The 23,565-nt window shown below is 50.4% G+C and overlaps 1 protein-coding gene across 2 annotated transcripts in view; it reads right to left on the reverse strand.

The window, feature by feature from the left end:
• Positions 1 to 6,357: 6,357 nt before the first annotated feature.
• Positions 6,358 to 23,565, reverse strand: part of POLR3E (RNA polymerase III subunit E) — a 42,887-nt gene continuing 25,679 nt past the window's right edge. For both annotated transcript variants that reach the window (XM_070413692.1, XM_070413693.1), the window contains 13 exons: positions 22,510 to 22,629; positions 21,449 to 21,534; positions 21,280 to 21,324; positions 21,105 to 21,196; positions 20,110 to 20,230; positions 16,650 to 16,731; positions 15,345 to 15,404; positions 15,108 to 15,265; positions 14,710 to 14,771; positions 13,739 to 14,262; positions 11,678 to 11,755; positions 9,852 to 9,977; positions 6,358 to 7,153 (listed from right to left, as the gene is read on the reverse strand). In XM_070413692.1, the coding sequence (XP_070269793.1) occupies positions 7,097 to 7,153; positions 9,852 to 9,977; positions 11,678 to 11,755; positions 13,739 to 14,262; positions 14,710 to 14,771; positions 15,108 to 15,265; positions 15,345 to 15,404; positions 16,650 to 16,731; positions 20,110 to 20,230; positions 21,105 to 21,196; positions 21,280 to 21,324; positions 21,449 to 21,534; positions 22,510 to 22,629 (1,611 nt within the window). In that variant the 3' untranslated portion in view covers positions 6,358 to 7,096. The remainder of the gene's footprint in view (positions 7,154 to 9,851; positions 9,978 to 11,677; positions 11,756 to 13,738; positions 14,263 to 14,709; positions 14,772 to 15,107; positions 15,266 to 15,344; positions 15,405 to 16,649; positions 16,732 to 20,109; positions 20,231 to 21,104; positions 21,197 to 21,279; positions 21,325 to 21,448; positions 21,535 to 22,509; positions 22,630 to 23,565) is intronic.

Consider the following 23,565-nt stretch of genomic DNA (forward strand, 5'->3'; position numbering starts at 1 on the left):
CCACATGATCTCACTCATTCATGGATAATAAAGACCATTACAAACTTTTGAACAATAATAGATACAGAGGCAGAGCTGCCTCAAACTGATTGTCAAACTGCAGTGGGAAGGCCAGAGAGGGTTGGGGGGCAAAAGGGAGGGGAGTAAGAGATCAACCGAAGGACTTGTATGCATGCATATAAGCATAACCAATGGACATAAGACACTGGGGGGTAAGGGAGGGCAGGGGTTTGTCAAGGGCGGGGGGGGGGGGGAAGGACACATATGTAATACCGTTTGTAATACTTATTATAATATTTTTTTTAAAAGAATTAAAAAAAAAAGATAAAGTGTGCATGTACACCTTGAATGGGCAAGGGAAGGGCTGTGGAAGGAAGTGCTATTGGAGGCAGAGTAGACATCAGGGGAGAAGGAAAATGAGAAAGGAAAGAGTACATAGAGATCAGGACACCCAGATATAAAACTTGAGATGAGAAGTAATAAAACAGAGAGGAGAGGGAAAGGGCTGGGAGGAAACAGATAAACAGAGGGATGTGACTTTGTGGGCATGAGTGTGTGTCCGTGCAGGGACTGGTGTGGGACCATGGGTTCCTTACTCCCTCACCAACTCTGGGGCCCCAGCTCCGATAGCCTCATCAAATTACACCACCCAGAGCTTAGCAATAAATTCAACACTAGTCAGCCTTTTCTTTCAACATTGCAAACAAACTTTTTGCTTATAATCCTTTATAAGGAACCACTGTTGTATATGTGGTCTGACATCGACATGTCGTAATGTGGTGCATGACTACATGTGTTAGGTCCAGCTGGTTTATAGTATGAAGTCCTCTGGTTCCTTATTTTCTGTCTTATGGTTCTATTCATTATTGTGAGTGGGGCCTCCAACTACTCTTATAGAATTATTTCTCATCTATGTCAGCTTTTGCTTCATATATTTTGATGTCTGTCATTATGTACATAAATGTTTACCATTGTTTTACGTTCTTGCTGTGTTGACCCTTTTTTAGTCTTTTGTCTCTTGTAACCTTTGTTGATTTAAAGTCTGTTTTGGCTGTTAGCATAACCATTCCTTTTTCCTTTCAGTTATTATTTCCATGGGATATCTCTTCCCGTCCTTTCACTTTCAACCTCTTTGTGTCTTTGGATATTGAGTCTCTTGTACAGAACCTCTAGTTAGATCATGTGTTTTTATCCATTCTGCCTCCCTCTGTCTTTTGATTGGAAAGTTTAATTCATTTACATTGAAAGTGATTACTGATGAGGAGGGCTTGTCATTGTGCTATATGCCTTATAGCTTTTTTATCCTTCATTTCCTGCTTTTACGGTGAAATGTTTCTCATTTTATGTATTTTCTACAGCTGTTTTCTTTGTGGTTACCATGGGGATTGCATATCCTAAAGTTAAAACACTAATAAGAATTCATACCATTTTAAGTAATATCAAAATTGATCCTTTACAACTCTATCCCTCAACCTTTCACTGGTGTCACAAAATCAACTCTTATATACTTATATGTGTACCCCAAAACATAATATGGTCATTTTAAAGTGCATTAATCTTTTAAATTATCTAGAAAACAAGATTTAGAGTTGCAAATCAAAGTTGCATAATACTATTTACACTAATAATGTTTTTTTCTTAAACATATAGCTCCTAAATCATGTACCCAGAAAGTACTTACAAACAAGTTAATAATACCACCTCTTATAATTGCCGATGTGTTTACCTTTATTGAAGTCTTCACTTCTTTATATAGCTTCATGCTACTGTCTAGTGTCCTTTCATTGCACCTTGCGGGACTCCGTTGAGCATTTCGTTCAGAGCAGGTCTAATGGCCACAAATTCCCTCAGCTTTTGTTTTCTGGTAATGTTTTAATTTCTCCCTAACTTTTGAAGGGCAGTTTTGCTGGACATATGATTCTTGGTTCAGTTTTTTTTTTTTTCTTTGACTATATTGGCCCATTGTCTCTGGCCTCCAAAGTTTCCAGTAAGAAATCTGTTATCTTATTGTGGATCCCTTGTATGTGACAATTCACTGTTCTTTCTACTTTCAGGATTATCCTTGGCTTTTGAAAGTTTGGTTATGTGTCTCTCTGGGTCTCTGAATTTTTTTACTTGGAGTTTATTGAATTTCTTGGATATTTTATATCCATATTTTTCATGGTATTTGAAAAGTTTTCAGCCATTATTTCTTCAAATAGTCTATCTACCCCTTTCTCCCTTCCTCTGGGACTCCCATGATAGGTTTGTTTGATGATGTCCCATGGTCCCATAGGCTATTTTCACCTTTTTGTTCTGTTCCTCAAGCTCATTTTCCACTGCCCCATCTTCAGGTGCACTGATTCTTCTGCCTGCTCAAGTTTGCCTTTGAATCCTTTTAGTGAATTTTTTCATTTCTTTTCAGCTTCAGAACGTTTTGGTTTCTCTTAGATCTCTATATATTGATATATCCATTTTGTTCATACATTGTTGTTTTTTCACTTTCTCCACATCTTCCTTTAGTTCTTTGCATATCTTTATAACAGCTGTCCAGGTCTTTGTCTAGTGCATCTGCCATTGTGTCTTCAGGTACATTTTCTGTTGATTTGATTTTTTTCCTCTGAATGTGCCATGTCACTGTTTTTGTGTGCCTTATTTTGTTGTTGAACACTGGACATTTGAATCTAATAATGTAGTAACTCTGAAAATCAAATTGTCCCCTTCCCCAGGGTTTGCTAGGTTTGGGGTGTGCTTTTGTTTTGGTTGTTGTAGGCTGTCTGTGCTGACAGTGGTCTGGAGATGAAAACTTAAGGTCTTCTCTGGTCTTTTCTGGGCCTTTAACTGGGCATGCATGGGTGCTTTCTAATTTCCCCCATATAAGCAGTTATTTTTGTTTGTTTTGGTTTTTTAAATAATTTTACTGATGTTTTACAGAGAGGAAGGGAGAGGGATAGAGAGCTAGAAATATCAATGAGAGAAACATCGATCAGCTGCCTCCTGCACACCCCCCACTGGGGATGTGCCCGCAACCAAGGTACACGCCCCCTACTGGAATCAAACCCGGGACCCTTGAGTCCACAGGCCGATGCTCTATCCACTGAGCCAAACCAGCCAGGGCTAAGCAGTTATTTTTGAATGTCCTAGTCTTTAGTGCCTGGATCTCCAAATGAGGAAAATGATGGGGGTGAGGGCATGCCAGACTTCTGATCCCCTGCTATCACCTCAGCCACAAGGGCAGGGGCTTGCAGCAAAGGCCGAGTGCAACAATGGCTGTCTGCCTTTGTCTGCACTTCTGTCACCAGAACCAGCAATAAAAGCACAGCCTGCTGTGTTGGAGGACAGGTCCTTTGTTCCAATACAGGCATCCTGGTTCATTTCTGGTGCTTCCTGCCCTACCATCTCCCCACAATAATCTTAAACATCACTCTAAATCTAATCTCTATCACTTGAAATAGTCCTAAATTTCTACATCAATTTGAATTTCTATTCTAGGACCTGATTTTCAGGCACTTAGGACAGTTTTTAATTGCTGTACCGCTTGATATATTTAACTGATAAGAGGAAGTTACCCTCATTGCTCCTTCACAATTTTCCTGGATTATTTTGTGTTTTTTCTCCCAATCCGAACTTCATTGACCTATGAACCACAAGGTCATGGTTTGATTCCTGGTCAGGATATATGCCCAGGTTGTGGGATTGATCTCCAGTAGGGGGCGTGCAGGAGGCAGCTGATCAATGGTTCTCATCATTGATGTTCCTCTCTTCTCCCTTCCTCTCTGAAAACAATAAAAATAAAAAATAAAATAAAGAATAGACCATGATATAGAGACTTCAGTCCAAAAACATGGGTTTATGCCTTCCTATTTGTTCAAATTATATTTTGTCTCTCATCAAGCTTTTAACTTTTTTTAGGTTCTTTACATTTTAAAAGGTTCATCTCCTAGAGCAGTGATGGCAAACCTGTGACACCCGTGTCAGAGGTGACACGCAAACTCATTTTTTTTGGTTGATTTTTCTTTGTTAAATGGCATTTAAATATATAAAATAAATATCAAAAATATAAATCTTTGTTTTACTATGGTTGCAAATATCAAAAAATTTCTATATGTGACACAGCACCAGAGTTAAGTTAGGGTTTTTCAAAATGCCAAACTCAAAAGGTTCACCATCACTGTCCTAGAGGTTACAAGATCTTTGTTATATTTTCTAAGTAGATGCAGATAAGAAAGCTGTTGATTCCACCTATCTTGTTTAATTCTGAGAACAGCTCTTAGATCATTGTATTGATGTATCTGAAAAAATATTGACTCCTCTATTTTTATATCTTTCTCCTTATTCGATTTGTTGTTAGTCCTCACCCAAAGATATTTTTCCATTATGTTTAGAGAGAGTGGGAGGAGTGGGGAGACAGATAGAAACATTTATGAGAGACAAATAGATTGGTTGCCTCTTGCACATTCCCTGACCAGGGCTGGGGATTGTGCCTACAACCAAGGTGCATGCAATTGACTGGAATTGAACACAGGACACCCAGACCCTTCCGTTCACAGGCTGATGCTCTATTCACTCAGTTAAACTAGATAGGGCTCCCTTATTCTTATCTGCTTTACCCAGTATCCCCAAAATCTATCTATATAATCTAACTATATAAAAGGCTAATATGCAGTGTCCCTGTGGGAGTTTGACTGGGAGTTCAATGCTCACTATGACATGCGCTGACCACCAGGGGGCAGCACAGGACAAAGGAAGGCCCTTGGCCGGCAGCTGGGGAAGGGAGGCTCCGGCCAGCAGCCAGAAGCCCCTGATCACCAGCCAGGCATACGGACCCTACCCGTGCATGAATTTCGTGCACCGGGCCTCTAGTATTAAATAATTGTGGTGAGTAAGCATCTGTCTCAATCCTAAGGAATATGTCCAATATTTGATCTAGAATGTTAGTTTTCCTTTAACAAAGACTCCATGTAACCCTATTTTGAGAACTTGTACCTGGAATGAACTGTAGATTTTTGATCCCCAAGGTGTTTGGGGGGTTTTTCTCCCATAGTGTGAGCTGTTAATGGACACTGTGATATCACCCTGGCATTTCCGTTTTAGTAGTGGTTTAGTATTATGGTAGTATCAAACATGCCGCTGGGATCCACTAATAAGATTTTTATTCGTACCACGCTGCCTTTGTCGTAAGAATTTGGAGGCTTGTTACACACTGAAGTTAGCCTTGTTGTTTATGTCTTAAAGGTTTGATATAATTCAACTGTGTTACCTGAGCCTTTTCTAAGAATTGGTCTGTTGCAACTTTTTTCTAGCCAGTTTTAATAATTCATATTTTGCTTATAAATTGTCTAATTCCCCTGTAGTGTTTCCCACTTTCCACATCTATTTGGGATTTGTGCCATTTTCCTTCATTGGCATATTTTATTTTACATTCATGTTTATCTCAATTTTTGTTCATTATTTCCTCCCATATTTATGTTTAATTTTCTAGCTGTTTGAACTCAATGTTCAATTCATCCCTCTCCGAGGTTAGGCCTAAGAGCCCTGTGTTTTGCTGTAAGGCTGTGCTGTTTCTGCTGCACCACAAAGGTTTCCCCTTTGTAATGTGCTAATAATAATAGCTGGACATACTCCAGAGTAACTTTAGTGCTTTACTCCTTTCAGGCTCGTGTATGCTAACAATTAGCACCAAGAGCACAGTCTACAATCAACCTGTTAAACTATGCTACCATCCTGGATGTTTGTCTTTTTTAGCAGTTGGTGTGGGGAAGTAGACCATCTAAACCAGTGGTTCTCAACCTTCTGTCCCTTTAAATGCAGTTCCTCATGTTGTGACCCAACCATAAAATTATTTCTGTTGCTACTTCATAACTGTAATGTTGCTACTGTTATGTGAATATCTGATATGCAGGATGGTCTTAGGCGACCCCTGTGAAAGGTTGTTTAGAACCACTGATCTAAACCTTCAAATAGTGGTGGCTATTGCCCCAAAATACAATATGGCAAATTCCACATCTTGCCCAACTCAGCTTACTTTTTCATAACCCTCTGGGGTTGCACTGCCCAATAAGGTCAACCACATGGGGCTACTGAGCACTTTTTTAATTGTGGCTATTTCAAATTGAGAATGTTGTATGTGTAACATACCAGATTTTGAAAACTTAAGAAAATGTGCAATTTTTTATTACATGTTAATGTCTTAGTTGTAGTGGGCTAAATAAAATATTAAGTTTAATTCGTTTCTTTTTACTACCTCCATGTCAGTTTTGCCTATGTGCTGGGCAGTGCTGCTCTCAGGAGTCCCGCCCACTTACTAATTGATGCACAAGGCTCCACACAGACAGCACTGTCTTCCTATAGCCAGCTGAAGACAGCAGCATCATGATGCCAGGTTAGTGTTAACATTTATTTAAAAATACACAAAATAGAAATTTTTTACATCAAAGTGTGATAACCTCACTTATACACTGTTCCATACTTACCTGATTTTGTTTGCATCCTTATGCAAACATTAAGAATAGATGGATTTGATTCTGGTTTTTTGCTATAGTTCATGTAAACAGTTGAGACTGCTACATAAAGAAGGTTGTTTTACAAGGTAAAGTGGCCATAGAAACCTAACAGTAAAACAATTCAATTTGGTTTGTTTAATGAAATTGGCAGAAGTCTTAGCAGATAGATCATCAAAGACTAAATATTGGCTTCTAGGCATTTTAAATATTAAAAACCTTGAGGTTTTTTATCTTGTAAACATAACTTAGACCTTGTTGGCATTAAGTTTGAAAAGTAGAATATTAAACCATGATTTTCATCATCCTGCCCATGTCAGAATACACTCTACTATGAGAATGAAACCAAATAACCAAAATAAACCAGGCTTTTCAAATTGTACTGCAAAGAAGGTTCTGATGGTCTCTTCTGGGAGCGATGCAACTGAAGGTGATCCTAGCATTGGCTGAATGCCATCCCCTCGGTCCCCTGGACAGTGAGATGCCATAGGCCTCGAGATGGTCAGTCCCTCTTGCTCTGTGTCTTCTGAAGCAACCGAGACTCTACTTCCACCTCTGCTGGCTCTGCTGTCCTTCCCGGGGCTGAGATTCACCGGGGTAGTGGTTTGTGACAACTGTCAAGACTGTACTGTCCCTTTAAGGTACCACATGCCACCATAGCTTACGCAGCAGTCCTATGAAGAGGGAAACGTGTTAAGGGCAGGTTGTCTTTTTCAATCGGGAGGGAGTTACAAGCTCCCCACGGCCCCAACTCCAGTTCCAGGCGAGTCTCTGGGGACCCAGACTCAAACAGGGAGAAACTGGACTGTCTGGCATCGGTCAGAACTCGAGGGCGGCTTTCTCTCAGAGGTGCTTGCAGCGATTACCACGGGCCACTGAGACCCGGGACCTCTTAGGGCAGGACTGAGGATCAGCCATAGCTGCTTGCTCCGCCCTGTTGATTCCCTGAGACCCCGCCCCACCCAAGCTGTGCACAAGGGCTTTGGAATATGAATGACCTGGCTCTTTACAATCTAAAATTACCTAACAAACTGGATGTTCTCTCTGACCCAGAACATGCAAAAGAAGGCCCAAGGCCTCACAGCAGCTTGCACTGCTTCACAGCTGGGCCTCATCTGGGCACCTCCAAATCCCAAACAAAGAAGAGGAATCTGCAGATCTATCCATAGCTCCTGCTGGGTAGCTTCAGGCAGAGGCTAAATTAGCATCTCCTTAGAGATCCAAGTGCCAGTGTACCCAGTGGTCAGAGTGGGACCATCCAGACTACAACTCCTCAGATCCATAAGGGACATACTCAGGGGGCAGACTCAGTGAGCACCAAAGCCCCACTGAAGCAAGTCTTGCCCCATAAGGGTGTCTCCAGCACAAAAGTTCTCCCACCGTAGACACAGCTGATTCTCACAGCCAATTGGCCTGGAGGTCAATTCCTCCCAGTGATACCTACAACAATCAAGGCTTAACTACAACAAGACTGTGCACACAGCCCACAAAGGGGTGCACCAAGAGTGTCCACCTCAGGTAATTAGGGAGGCTGAGCCACTGGGCCCTAGGGGACACCTAGAGACTCTCAAGGATATGAAAAAGGACCAACTAGCCAAAACCGGTTTGGCTCAGTGGATAGAGCGTCTGCCTGCGGACTCAAGGGTCCCGGGTTTGATTCCGGTCAAGGGCATGTGCCTGGGTTGCGGGCACATCCCCAGTGGGAGATGTGCAGGAGGCGGCTGGTCGATGTTTCTCTCTCATCGATGTTTCTGGCTCTCTATCTCTCCCTTCCTCTCTGTGGAAAATCAATAAAATATATTTAAAAAAAAAAAAAAAAAAGGACCAACTAGAAATTAAGCATACACTGACTGAAATAAAGAATATTATACAGAGATCCAACAGCAGACTAGAGGATCGCAAGAATCAAGTCAAAGATTTGAAGTACGAAGAAGTAAAAAACACCCAACTGGAAAAGCAAAAAGAAAAAAGAATCCAAAAATATGAAGATAGAGTAAGGAGCCTCTGGGACAACTTCAAGCATACCGACATCCGAATTATGGGGGTGCCAGAAGAAGAGAGAGAGCAAGATATTGAAAACCTATTTGAAGAAATAATGACAGAAAACTTCCCCTACCTGGTGAAAGAAATAGACTTCCAAGTCCAGGAAGCGCAGAGAACCCCAAACAAAAGGAATCCAAAGAGGACCACACCAAGACACATCATAATTAAAATGCCAAGAGCAAAAGACAAAGAGAGGATCTTAAAAGCAGCAAGAGAAAAAAAGTCAGTTACCTACAAGTGAGTACCCATAAGACCAGGGGTCCTCAAACTTTTTAAACCGGGGGCCAGTTCACTGTCCCTCAGACCGTTGGAGGGCCAGACTATAGTTTAAAAAAAAACTATGAACAAATTCCTATGCACACTGCACATATCTTATTTTGAAGTAAAAAAACAAAACGGGAACAAATACAATATTTGTATTTGCATGTGGCCCGAGGGCCGTAGTTTGAGGACCCCTGCATAAGACTGTCAGCTGATTTCTCAACAGAAACTATGCAGGCCAGAAGGGAGTGGCAAGAAATATTCAAAGTGATGAATAACAAGGACCTACAACCAAGATTACTTTACCCAGCAAAGCTATCATTCAGAATTGAAGGTCAGATAAAGAGCTTCAGAGATAAGGAAAAGCTAAAGGAGTTCACCACCACCAAACCAGGTGGTGATGAAAGGTATTCTTTAAGAAGAGGAGGAAGAAGAAAAAAGTAAAGATAAAAATTATGAACAACAAATACACATCTATCAACAAGTGAATCTAAAAATCAAGTGAATAAAAAAATCTGATGAACAGAATAAACTGGTGAATAGAATAGAATCAGGGGCATAGAAAGGGAGTGGACTGACAATTCTCAGGGGAAAGGGGTGTGGGGGTGCGGCAAGAGACTGGACAAAAATCGTACACCTATGGATAAGGACAGTGGGGTGGGGGGGTAAGGGCAGAGGGTGGGTTGGGAACCGGGTGGAGGGGAGCTATGGGGGAAAAAAGAACAACTGTAATAATCTGAACAATAAAGATTTAATTAAAAAAAAAAAAGAGTATGTGGCTACGGCAAATATCATGCCAGAGGTACAGGGTTGAAAGGGGGAGCAGAGTCAGGACTGAAGATGACCCACTTTTTGAAGGTGGAGCCTATACCTTACTCAGTTCAGTCCTTCAGCACAGACCACCCAATGTCAGTCATTTATCTGTTGCCAAGGACCTGATTAATATTCACCAAGTGGCAGGAAAACAGCTGACTGGAGCCCGCCTCCATCTACGTAGGGCACCCTTGTTCTTAAGCTCATGGTCAGAGCAGAAGCCTCTGGATGTTGTTATACACAACACAGACATACCTTTAGCACTTTATCCACCTCCTGTTTACTGAGATCTTCTCCACACTCTTGAGTCAGCCGAGACTGGATCATGTTCCGGCGTACTCGGTAATTTTTGGAGAAAATTTCAAGCAAAACCTGTCGATGCTTTAATAGCAAAAACATGTTATTATGGAAAGCAATAGATTAAAAGAGAAACATCCCCAAACCAGAAATCCAAAGCTATGCCCCTCGCTCCACCCTCTAGTCTATGATCAAATCCTTGCTCACAGACTCTCGTGAAAGATGAACATGTTGGCAACTGGTGCTCTCTCAGACCCCAATAGAATGAAGACTCAAAATACAGGTAGATGCCCAAGAGAGCTGGTGAAAAGTTGGCAGAGCATAAGCCGCTAAGACATATTGATGCATAATAAGCAGGAGTGAGAGCTGATTTGGCAGGTGGGGAAAGCGCCATCTGAAGTACATGAAGGCAGAGGAAGGGTGAGGAATAAGTGGCTGAAAGTGCTGGCACACAGACATGACATGGCATCTAGAAACAGGATGACCTGAAAGCATTACATCCCAAAATAAAAACCAAATAGAAGAGAAGTGGAATGTCACTGAACAACAACTCTGAAAGCTGGAATGCAATGGAAAATGTCTTACATTCCGAGGGAAAATGATTTGCCCCAGACAGACACTACTACTTGAGGACCACAGAGCCACTTTAAGGCATGACAACACAGACAACTCCCTGCCCCTGGGAAGCCAAAATGAATCGAGGAGGAAGACACAAGATTCCATAAGCCAGTCCCGCTGGAGAGGCCCTCCGGGAATCACGCAACATTGGTATTACCATGCAAATGGAAACAGGAAGTAGCATAAAAAATAAAGTCACAGCATACTGCTGACGTTTGGCTCTACAATGAACACATTTGCAGACACGGTGCTGGAAGCACTGACACCTGACTTAGCCACATTTTCCCAGCCCCTGACCATGTCGAGTTGATACATCCAACAGCAGTGCAAGTGCATTTTGAGGTACTCTTTTGGCAGTTATACAAGTGATAGCCCCTGCAGATAACTACCCCATTTGCTGGTAGTCAAGGAGGAGTGGCTCCAAATCGGGTCGGGCAAATAGACCCACATAAAGCTCAGTCTTACTGGATTGTAACATATGCACTTACTACTTTATCAGAGTATTTCAGGAGTAACAAACTCAGAGACCACCTGCCTATTCTGTCCAAAGCACAGAAGGTTGCTCAGGGAGATCATTCCAGACTGCTCCCCAACCACAGCCCATCAGAGCCCCCCGTTTTATATCCTGCCTGCCTGCCAGCCAGCCCCCTTCTAAGAGGCAGAAGGGAGCCAAGAACTCAGTGGGGGCTCTTCCTCACTCCCTTCCCCCGACACCTGTGGTGTGAGCAATGAAATCTTAAAGTGCAGGCAGGTTCCTGGGAACGTCGGGGGTCCATGGCTGTACAGACAGTTTACTGGTTTCATTCATGTCTGGTCACCGGACCCCCATGACTGGAGGTGTGACGAGAGGAAAACGACCAATTTCTCTTAGAACCCCAACACCCAAGACCAGGAAGGCATCCTTGTGATGCCAGAGGCCTGAGCGACGGGTCCATCCCTGGCCTGCCAGCCAGCGGACGTCAGACCCTCCAGAAAGCTGTGTAGCCGTGTATGCACCAGGACACGGCCCGTCCCCGATGAGCTGACTCGATGTTTCCAGGCCACTCCCATGCAGCTGGCCCTCAGACTGGCACCCCCAGCCTGTCTGATAGCGGCAGGCTGTTTAGATTGGGAGGAGCTGGAAAACCTGAACTGTGATGCACGCGCAGCAGCAAAGGTCGCCTCACCTGATCACTCATGTCTCCAGACTCCCAGAGGGCGAACACCTTCTGCTCATCCGGGGAAGCGGCCGTCTGCGGGGGAAACTAACCGAGGCCCAGGTGTGAGCTGGTGGCTTGTCTCCACCATGGGGACCCTCCCCCTGGCACCAGTCCGGTTCTTGGGGAGGAGGCCACCACCCCCTTCAGGGCCTTCGGGGCTGCAACGGCAGTGGGGAAGCGGCTTTTTCCCACTAGCCTGGCATTAGCTCACTCTGCTCTCCCATCAGCCTTCTCCTTCCCTGAATACCAACCCTCGGATGTGTCCTGAGAAGCCTCCCCACACAACTCCCTGGGCACATGCCCGCCTCACTCCCTTCCTCAAGGCTGTAGCAGGGACGGGGTCTAGAGGTGACCCAGGCTCTGGGTACCTGGAGAAGGGGAGGCAAGGAAAGTGGCACCTGGCACCGTTGGTACTGCCCTGTAAAGCCCCGGGCAGGGCTGTAAATACAGTCTCATTGATCTCATTAGAAACCAGAGGCAGTGAGGTGTGCGCCCCCCTCCCCATGAGGAAAAGCAGCTCAGAGGTTTAGTCCTGCCTGGGGTCACATGGCTAAACCAACTGTGCAAGTCCACTCGCGTAAAACCACGAGGCTGGCCCTGGCCGGCTTGGCTCAGTGGATAGAGCGTCGGCCTGCAGACTCAAGGGTCCCGGGTTCAATTCCGGCCAGGGGCATGTACCTTGGTTGCGGGCACACACCCAGTGGGGAGTGTGCAGGAGGCAGCTGGTCGATGTTTCTCTCTCATCAATGTTTCTAACTCTCTGTCCCTCTCCCTTCCTCTCTGTGAAAAATCAATAAAATAAATAAATAAACAAAATAAATAAATAAATAAAATAAAACCACGAGGCTGGACAGACCTGAGGTCTCTTCTCCCTCAGACGTGACTGTGACCTGGGCCCCATGTCAGGGTCATGGGGAGGGAGGGCGACGGGCGAGCAGCAGAGGCAGCCGCAGTGTCCGGACACCAGCCCTCCCGAAAGGAAGCACGGCAAGAGCAGGCCCCTCACCTTGTGTCCACTCCACCCGCCCAGGATAGCCTGGCCCAGCTCAGAGAAGGGTGACCCCGCAGATAACGACACCCATTTGCTGGGTGGTCAAGGAGGGGGCAGGGCCCCAGGCCCCAGGCCCCAGGCCCCTTCTGTATGACACATACCCAAGGAGGCTCCTTGCCATGAGGGCCAACTCCCCTGGGACAGCCTAGCCACCCTGGCATCCAGGGCCTCTTGGCCTAGTTTCTGTTCCTCAAATAGAGAGATGGGCCTGGGCCTCGGCCTCAGCTCACCCATGACTGCAGGCGCTCTGACCTCGGACTGCAAACAACGCCCCCTCACTAAGAGGCAGTGCAGCCCACCTCACCCTGCTGGCTGCTAGGTCCGGGCAGAGCCTGGGAGCTGGGAGGAGAGAAGAGCCAGCCAGCTTCCCTGCTTCCCCGAGGCCACAGCCTGGCACTCTCCACGCTCACGAAGGGACTCCCCCGCAAGCCAGGGCCTGGTGAACAGCTCAGCTCATCTTAGCAGAAGCAGAAAGGACTTAGGAGCTGGAGCCACTATACTGACGTTCAGAATCCAGCTGTCACCTCCTGGGCACTTGACCTTTAACAGGCTCATCCCACTTCTCTGAAACCCAGTCTCTTCATCTGCGGGGTGCAAAGACCAGCAATACTAGAATCACCCTAAAAAGGCCAAGGCTGGCAGGAGTGAGCTGAGGTGCCGTGGGGCTGCTAGAAACCAGGACAGGCAGTGAGGTGTACGCTCAACATCTCATTCAGCCCTTGCCAAGTCCTGTGACACAAAAGCGAACTCGCCCACTTTAGAAGAGGGTGCAGGGCCCAAGGCTGGCTGGCCCCAAGTCACGCACAACCTCACAGGAGAGCCAAGATGCGAACCCAGGTCAGTGGTCTTCCCTAGTCCCCACGCCCCGTGCTGGCTCCCCCAAAGTTGGCTGGGCTCAGGCTACTCTGGAGTGACCAGACTTTTCTCTCGGGCCCCTTTCTACCCACCCGCTCCCCAAGGGTGCGGGCCCCACTTACAGGCACCAGTATCTGCTTGCAGCCAGCGGCCAGCACCGTGTCCTGCAGCATTCGGTCCGAGATGCCACTGAAGAGCGTGTGGCCAGGGGGCAGGCTAGCCAAGTGCAGGTTGAAGAGGCGCTTCAGCTCGCTCAGCGTGAGCACAAACTGTCTCTGGAAGGTGGCCTCCACAAAGGCCCGCAGCTCCTGGGCCACTGGGGTGCTGGCACAGCTGGGGGGCAGGTGCCCATTGAAGCCGTCCCCGCCTACGGCCCACCCCACGGGCAGCCCGTTGGTCAGCCTGCTGTGGAAGCCACCACTGGGTGAGGTGTCCATGGGCTCGCCCTCCTCCACGGCTTGCTCCTCCTCTTCCTCTCCCTCCTCGCTCAGGGGCTCCTCCTTGATCTGCACACCAGGCAGGACCGCGGACGCCCTGACCTGCTCCTTTCTCCGCTGCAACTCCCGTTCCAGCAGCGTGTGGTTCTGCTGGGCCCTGCTCTTGGCTACTTGGACCCGCTGGTCCCCAGACACCAGCCCCGCAGGCCCTGTGCGGAGAGGAAGGCTGCTCAGGAGGGCACAGAGACCGGGCAGAGGGGGCCCATGCCTCTCCACCCCCAGGACCATCCCTTCCATCCCGACAGGGGACAGGAACAGTGCAGGCCAGCTGGGCTGCGGCAGGTGGCCCACCTTACCCAAGCGGGTTGAGCTACCCCAGCAATGAGGGAAGAAAGAACTGGAAAAATCAGCTTCCACGCTCAGAGCTCCAGGATGGGTTAGTGCTGAGCTCCTGCCAGGGCCTCCTCCCACTCCTGCCTCCCCAAGAGAGCTAAGCGAGCAGGTGTCAGGGGCAAGTGCAGAAGTGCCTGGTCTGTGAGGCTGCAGCTCTGCCCGCGGCGGAGGTCGGTGGGATGGGAAAGAGCCCCACACACTGTCCCCAGGCCCAGCCCCGAGCCCGCTGTGAGGTGAGGCCTGCCCAGCCGATCGCCGCACACCTGATTGTCCATCCGGCTGCTTTGGCGTGGTATCCTTCACCAGGTTATAGACTTTTTCTAATCTGAAAACAAGAGTCAACACTTACTCTAAACCACATCCCCATCATCTCACCACCCCAAACCCCGGAGAGCCTGGTGACTGAAGACACCGTGTGCTGGGAGCACTGTGGCCCTGCCTGCGGGCCAGGCCCACTCCCCGAGCCGCTGCTCGGCCTGCCTGTGGGCACACAAGCCCTGGCACTGGCTCCTGAGCGCTCCCCTTCCCCTTCACATGACAGGCAGGTTCTGGCCACCATGAGTGGCGGCGTCAGGCCTCTGTGGGATTCTGGGGTCAGCCAGCAATGTCCACCTGAGTGGGAAGGGGGCACACAGCCCCTCGTCCACCCGGGAGCCCTTACTTGGCCTGGATGCCCGTCCACAGCATGTGCTGCCGCTGGACCACGTCGGGGTGCTTCCTGATGAACTCCCCGTCGTGCGGCAGGACGAACTCCCAGCCTCTGTTGATCCTCACCACGGCCATGTGCTCCAGAAAGTCCTTCACATCCTCCGCACAGAGCTGGGGGCGGGGCAAGGGTGAGGCCGGCCAGCCCCCAATGCCCCCAGCCCCCTCCCGCCAGATGGAGACCATCACTTACTTTTGTCACTGTGGCCACCTCTTTCCTCACCACCCACCGGCTCTGAGTGAACTTCCACATCTGCGGGGGAGAGAAGCATGTTCCCAGGAGGCAGAGGTGGTGCTCCTGAGACGGGCCCCGAACCTCTGCCGCTGTCCTGGGAGCCAGGGCCGGGCCGACGTGGGTGTGGATCTGGCCGTGGGCAGTCACTTCAACTCTGCACCCTGTTTTCTCCTTCATATAGGACCCCCAGGGTTGTCTCCTCAAACAGGCAGCTGGACCTCCCCACCCCGGGCCCCCAGACCACGAAGACACCGGGTCAGAGAGGTCTTGCCCGCCTGTCACCTATGAGAACTCTGCTTTGACCAGGCCCCAGACTGCATGGCATCTGCAGGAACAGAGAAGGGCTGGCAGGCAGCGGAGGCCAAAGGTACCCGTGCAGGATGAGTGAACCTGGGAGTGGATACACGCTGCATGCACTCTGACCCCCGGAGCCAAAGATAAAGCCACAGCACCAGGTGCTGACCGCCCACAGAGCTGGGCCAGCCAGTCGGGAAGAGGAAATGCACACCCTCCTCGGCTTAAGGCCGCCCTGCACGAAGCAAACCACAGCCCAGTGGGCGCTCCGAGATGACCGCCTGCGGCACCCCGAGAACTCTACTGGCACCCCAAGAACTCTACCGGCACCCCAAGAACTCTGACGGCACCCCGAGAACTTTACTGGCACCCCAAGAACACTGCCAGCACCTGAGAACACTGCCGGCACCCCGAGAACTCTATTGGCACCCCGAGAACACTGCCGAGGCAGGCACTGAGGTTCTGGATAAGGGCAGGGGTGGGGTGGGGGATGGAGATGACCAAGCTCAGGAGTTGCAAAAGCCAGGCAGCCAGGCCGGGAACACGCACGAGAGAAGCAGACACGCCCAGCGCCGTGTGCACTGGGAACCGTCAGCCCTGTCCCAAGTGAGTGCTGTTTGGCTGTGGGCCAGTCCCACCAGACTCTCCAATTATTCAAGATGAGCTAGAAATCTGGTCTGTATCATAATTTTGATTTGGAAAAATCAACCCCCAAGGCAACATTTTAAGAACACCACTCAAGCCAAATGAAGCTCCTTGGCCAGAATCCTCGGGTTTGCAAGCCTCGGCGAGAGGAACTCAAAGGTCTGTATAAGGCCAGGACCCTAGAGCCCCTGCCCGGCCCTGCCCCGGCCCCACAGGCCTGGACTTTGCGGCTGCCCTGGCCAAGGTCTTGGAAGCCCTGTGCTGTGCCCACTCTCCTCCCACAGCACCGTCACCCCCACCCGGGCGCCAGAGGCTGGCACTTACAACGAAGTCTCGGCCCCGGCAGAGCACCTCGGCGGGCACACCACTGTGAGGGCTGGAGGAGTCCTTGGGGTACAGGATGTCACTGCCAATGAGAGTGGTGGCGGGTCAGTCCCTGTCCTCAGTCCCATCTGCCTCCCGTCCCCTGCCCAGGCCTTGCAGCCCCCCTTAGAGCCCCGCTTATCCCCAGCCTGGCTCTGTGAACACGTGTAGGAAAGAGACACACTCCCCTCCCCACCCCAAGTTCTTCTTCCTACCCCTTCTTTTTTTTTTTCTTAACAAATAAGAATTCCAATCCATTGAGAGAAATAAAGCTTTTAGGTACATTTTTGTCTTTGTTGTTGTGTTTAATCTTGAGCACCTGAGGATATTTTCTCCCCATTAATTTTTAGAAAGAGTGGAAGGGAGGTGTGGGGGGGGAGGGGAGAGAGATGGATCGAGATCCACTGGTTGCCTCCGCACACATCCCGACCAGGGCCGGGGATCGAGCCTGCACCTGAGGTACGTGTCCTTGGCTGGAATCAAACCTGAGACCCTTCAGCCCACAGGCCGACGCTTTAACCACTGAGCCAAACCGGCTGGGCCCTCCCACCCCATCCTGACCCCCTCCTCTCCCCCGCCCGCCACAACTGGCCCAGCCCCAAGGCCGCTGCGCAGGCATGAAGGGGCCAGGGGCTCAGAGGCAGACATGGCCAGCCCAAGACTCTGGGAAAACAGTGGGTCCCACGTGGAAAGCACATGCAAGCCCAAGAGAGATCAGTGATTGAGGAGGTGAGGGGCAGGGCTGGGACCTGGACAGGCCCTGAGCACCAGTGGGGGGAAGCCTGAGAGAAGGGGCCAGTATTAGGCTCAGAGAACTTCGGGGCCAAGGCAAATGCGCAGGCGTGAGGCTTTCTACACACAAATCCGCAGCACAACCCTCCCCAGCCCACAGGCCTGCTGCCCAGGACACACTCACCACCCGACACCACCTCTGCTCCTGCTGCCCCACCCCCTCAATCCTACCTGGCCACCAGCTACTACCCATCCTCGAGGTCAAGCTCCGTGCCCCCACCTTCCCATAAACACTCTCGGGACAGGGACAGGGACAGGGACAGGGACAGGGAGGGACCTGGCCCCGGGCGCTCACTGCTACCACAGAGAGCAGGTTGCTGCTAAGCAGGAGTGGAATCAAAGTGGCCCAGGCCCCGGACCTCTACGTTCTGTGCCCGCTCGGGCCCCAGATCGGAGGTCAGGGCAGCGTGTGAATGAGAGTGCCCTGTAGGGCCCAGGACAAGCAGACACACCGGACAAATGTGTGACTGTTGCATCATCCCCTCACAGGACAACAGGGACAGGGCGGAAGGAGCCACAGGCCTTGCTGGGGTGGCCAGGGCAGCGTCAGGGCAGAGACCACAGCAGGACCCAAAGACCACAAAGGCCCAGTCACAGGGACAGACCACCAGCTGAAAGGGGCGGCAGCACCAGGGGCACATGTGGTGCTGGGCAAAGTTGCAACCCCAGCCGTGGCAGCCTCACTGCCAGGGGTTGGCAGTGTCTCTCTCTCTGGGCCAATGTCCTCCAGTGTATAACAGGATGGCCCCTGGCTCTCGTGCATGGGTGACAACACCGGGCCCCATCTAACGAGTGATGTGCACCGAGAAGGAAGATACCGAATGCATATGCAGGGCCTGTGCTTCCCAGGGTGAGGGCGCCACCCATGAATATACTTTATAATTAATCATCGGGGTATTCATGGACTTTTTGCAGTGAATTGCTTTTATTTAATTGGTCTTAGAGAGAAAGAAAGGGAGAAGAGACAGAGAAACATCGATGTGAGAAATATCAACTGGTTGCTTCCCGCATGCGCCCCGACCAGAGCGGGGTATGTGCCCTGACTAGGTATCGAATCCACAACCTCTTAGTGCATGGGACGACGTTCCAACCAACGGAGCCACACTGGCCAGGGCCACAGTGCATTACTTTTATAAAAATTTGTAACAATTCACTCTTTAACAGAATTTTCTTTTTTTTTTTTAAATATATTTTATTGATTTTTTACAGAGAGGGAGGGAGAGGGATAGAGAGTTAGAAACATCGATGAGAGAGAAACATCGATCAGCTGCCTCCTGCACATCTCCCACTGGGGATGTGCCCGCAACCCAGGTACATGCCCTTGACCGGAATCAAATCTGGGACCCCTCAGCCTGCAGGCCGACGCTCTATCCACTGAGCCAAACCGGTTTCGGCAGCATTTTCACTTTATATCACACTTTCTAAAAAGTGTGTACATTATATCATTTAGAACTCATATAATTCAAATGTGTATAAAATGTAGGTAGGCACACTGTATTCACCAAGGGTCTACTCTGTGCCAGGCATTATACTGAGTACTGGGGACGTAAGGGAGTCAGTCAACAGGCAGTCCCACCCCCTTGAAACTGACAGTCTGATGCAAGAGGCAGACAGACTGGAGAGGAATCTCAGGAAAAGAGAAACTGCTGAAAGACATCAAGTCATAAATTTAAGACCTATGAAACCCAACAGGGCACATCAAAAGTTCACCCTTAGACACACCTTTGTGAATTGTGGAAAGCCAAAGCAAGAGAGAATCTTAAGAGCAGCCAGAGGGAACCGAGCAGAGGACCTTCCAAGGAGCACACTCGACAGGAGTGGGCTTGGTGGCCAGAACACAGTACGGAAAGCACATGAGCTGCTGGGCCTTATGCCCAGTGGGGAGTCTCCTTCAAGAACAAGGCTGAGCCCTGACCGGTTTGGCTCAGTGGATAGAGCGTCGGCCTGTGGACTGAAGGGTCCCAGGTTTGATTCTGGTCAAAGGCATGTACCTTAGTGGCGGGCACATCCCCAGCGGGGTGTGCAGGAGGCAGCTGATGGATGTTTCTCTCTCATCGATGTTTCTATCTCTCTATCCTTCTCCCTTCCTCTCTGTAAAAGATCAATAAAATATATATTTTAAAAAAAAAAGAACAAGGCTGAAAGAGACGGTCACCCTCAGGCTCCATTGGAGAACCGCCACAGCACTCCTTAGCAGAAGGAACTCAGAGAGACACAGAAAGAAATAACAAACACAATCCAAAGGCAAATATGTGAGCAGATCGAAAGAATGCCAACCAGATACTATGTCTTGTGGGGTTTAAAGTAGAGAGAAGGACACTATACAACAGCACATGAGTTGGAAGATAAATGTAAAACATTCTGAGTTCTTTGAATTATCCTGGATGAGGGCAAAAAGCAGCAATTAATATAAACTGAGACAAGTCACGAGTGCATGCTGAAATCTGCAGGGAATCACTAAAACAGTTACAAAAGGGTAACCTCCAAATCAGCAGGAAAAATAGAATAAAAGAAGAAAGAGAAGGTAAGAATATTAAATGCAATGCAGGCAGATATAACCCAAATATCAGCAAACATATTAAACATAAGTGGATTAAGTGCTCCCATTAAGGGGCTACAGACAACTTACCTCTTCACCACCCAATTTCCTTGGACTAACATCGCCACCTTCTGGATGCCACGCAGAACAGCCACGGAGTCCACAGAGGGGCCCAGGAGGCTCATCAAGTTGGCAAAAGGCATGACCTTCACTGAGGAGGCAGAGACTTCAGACCAGGAAAGAGGAGCCTGGGCCCTTCCCTGTCCCCCACGGGTCTGCCTGTCCAGCTCAAAGAGCAGCCCAGCCCGTGAGTGACACCCAGCACACGGTTCCATGGATCCTGAAGGCTATGCCCATGAGGAAGACCAAGTGTCAGGAGACACTCCCCATTCTACTCAGGTCCAGAGGTTCAAAACTGCCCCAGGATCACCTGGCTAGTCAGCGGCAGAGTCGGAATGAGATGCCAGGTCACCGGGGTCCAGAGTCCACGCACTTAACCTTGTGCTCTGCTCACCCCAACTGCCTGAGCCCCCCACCCAAGCGAGCAGGGCCGGGCCGGGAAAGGCCCTCAGTTCTGCAGCCCCAGGCACAGCAGGAGCTCTGCTCTGCTCGGGCCCCAGAGACCTTGGAGTGGGCATCTCAGAGGAAGAGCCCAGGACCTAGGACTCAGCTCTGAGGTTCAGGGCTCATGTCTGCCGCTCATCGGCTCCAGGCGCCCACAAGTTCTGGCTTGCAGAATCCTCCAAGAAAAAGACCCGCCCTGCGTGGGCACCATGCACTGCGCAGGTGAGCATGCTGAGGACGGCAGCTAATGGTCATGGGCAGGGCTCGGGAGCAGCCCCTGGCAGCCCCCGGAGCTACCAGTCCCTTTTCATAGATTCACAAACTAAGGCTCAGGAAGGTGATCACACAGCAGGGGAGGTGTGGGGAGCCCGGCCCTTAAGGGGCCGCCAGGTGCCATCGAAACTGTAAAACTGGGCAGCTCCAAGCAGAGGGCAGAAGGAGCCTCTGGCCTCACCCCCTGGTCCTCAGTCTGTCCCCGACTCGGGAGGTGGAGGGTCCAATGAGCACCCACAAGCACCCACCATTCTTCATCAGGATCTTGATCTGATCGGCCAGGGGCAGGGTGCGCAGCTGGGCCATGGACAGGACGTTGCTGGGGGCCACAGGTTTGTCTCTGTTAGGAACATGGGCAGCGGGTCAGAGGCTGGTCAGAGGACACAGGCAGAGCCCTGGTGTTGCCCAGCCCGCTCTACTCACTTCTCCTCCTCCTGGCTGGGCGGCACCAACATCAGGAGGTACTCACTGCGGAGGGGAGAGGGCAGGTCAGCGGCAGTCTCCCGGCTGAAGCCTCCTCGCCAGCAGCCAGAGGCCCAGCCCTCCCACGTCGCTCCCCAGGCTCCCCCAGGGGCCACAGTGCCAGTCCCACCTGGGCGACTTGATGAGCTCCGTGTTTTCAGCGCTGCTGCAGCCCTGGCACAGCAGGTACTGGCGCTCGTGCTCAGAACGGCTGTCCTGCAGGGGGACAGGGAGACAGGGGGACGGGGGGACGGGAGGACAGGGGGACAGGGGGACGGGACCTCAGCTGAAGCCCCGCAGCCCTCCACCATCCAGTTCTCACCACTTGCCGCTCTAGCCACCCACTGTGCTGCCCCTCAGCAGCTACCTGACAGATTTCATGGCTGCACAGCCCCAGCATGGTGCCTCAGGGCCTGCCTGTGACACGGGAACATAGAAGCAATGACAGCTAGCATTCAGTGAGTACCTACTGTGTGCCAGGCTCTGTACCAAAGGCCGTAATTAACACCAACTCACCTATCCTCAAAGTAATGCCACCAAGTCAGGTCCTATTATTATTATTATTATTCCCATTTTATAGATAAACAGATTTAGAGAGGTTAGGTAACTTGCCCAAGGTCACACACTAGGAAACAGCAGAGCTGTTTGACCCTGAGGCAAAGGCTCTGTCAACACAAATCTCTCCCAGGAAGGTTCCAGAAAAATGCTGGGAGCCCTAGCCTGTGGGGTGCAGGGAGCTAATACTCAGTTGCTTCCCTCCTCCACACAATTTCAAGAACTAGGTCCCAGAGTCAATGCACGAGGTGAAAGCGAGCACAGTAAGTCACCTCGGCAGTTCCACGGGGACCTGGGCCGTGTGACATGGCCGACTGCACGGAGCGCAGATGCAGTGTGCCTGAGGTTCAGGGCCCACAGTGCGTGGAAGACAGGTAAGCAAACAGAAGCCTCCTCCAAGCCCAGCAAGAGGCTCGCTCACGCTGGGGCGCTGGGGCGCACCAGGACCGGAGGGGCAGCCCATGCCTCCCTCTGGGGTAGAGTGGACACTGGAGTCAGGACACACTGCCTGCAGGATGTGATCCCCTCGCCCTGGGTGTTAGCAAGTGGCCACGACTGAACCTCAAGTAAGGGGGAGGTGACACAATGAGGCCACACTGCAGTCCTTCCTGGCACCGGCTCCCCCGACCCGCTCACCCTCAGGCCGTGGTAGTGCAGGTGGACCCAGGGCTCCTCAGCATGCTTCTTCTGCAGGAACTCGTAGGACTGCACGCGGCGCTGCCGAGCCTGCTCCGACTCGGGCCGGGAGAACCGCACCTGGGACAGGAGGGGAGGCCTGATGGCCTGGGCACTTCCTGGGCTGCGGTCCCAGCCCCCCAGGCCACATCGGGGGTACTTCCCACTGCCACCCTCCCCTCATGTCCTCACAGGTCTTTTAAATTCAGTTCTGACCATGTCCCTCTGTGACCTGCCAACACCGGCCAGGGAGCAGCTTTCTCAGGGTCACCACCTGCCCGCACCCAGTCCGTTTCCACTCTGCCTGGTGGCAACACCCCCATTCTCCTATGAGAAACACCAGTTCCCCTTTAGTTCCTACCTAGTATCCCTCCCCCCAAACACACATTCCCAGCTACAGCGGTGGGCAGGCGGCTCAGACCTGGGCAATTTGAGCAAATCCCCTAGAGCACAGGGACTGGTGCAGGGTCGGCTAAACCTCGGAGTCCATTCTGAAACTTTACTCAGAAGTAATGAGAAAGACATTCCTTTCCCCCCGGGGTCTTGGAAGCTGGGAGGATGTAAGCCTGGAGCTGGAACAACTCTCTCTACCACTGGGGACAGACACCTGGCCTGAGAAAGAGGCCAAAGAGGAAGACTACACCTAGAGACGGAGAAACCAGGTCTCATAACAGAGTCTGAGCACCTGAATGCAGCCATACCCAAAGTTACCCCTCAACTTTCAGTAACGAGAACCAACAGGCTCCCTTCTTACCCACGCCATTTACATCTGGCATCTGCTGCTTGGGGTCCAGGTGGAGCCAAGCCCGAGTCACCTCTCTGTGAAAGGGGCGCTGGACACTGCCTGGGCGGCAGGACTCTGAGGTCCTACAGGAGGCCTTGAAGGCACACAGGCCTGAGAATGCCCGGCTAAAGGGCCAGAGAGCACCCAGGAGGGGAAAGAGGTATCCAGGTCATCCAGCAAGCTACTGGGAGGACACATGCATCCCCCATGTTGGTTATGCCAGAACCCATCAG

Source organism: Myotis yumanensis, unplaced genomic scaffold (assembly GCF_028538775.1).
Source record: "Myotis yumanensis isolate MYYU_CA2020_CCGP unplaced genomic scaffold, mMyoYum1.0.hap1 SCAF_4, whole genome shotgun sequence".
Taxonomy (NCBI): Eukaryota; Metazoa; Chordata; class Mammalia; order Chiroptera; family Vespertilionidae; genus Myotis; species Myotis yumanensis.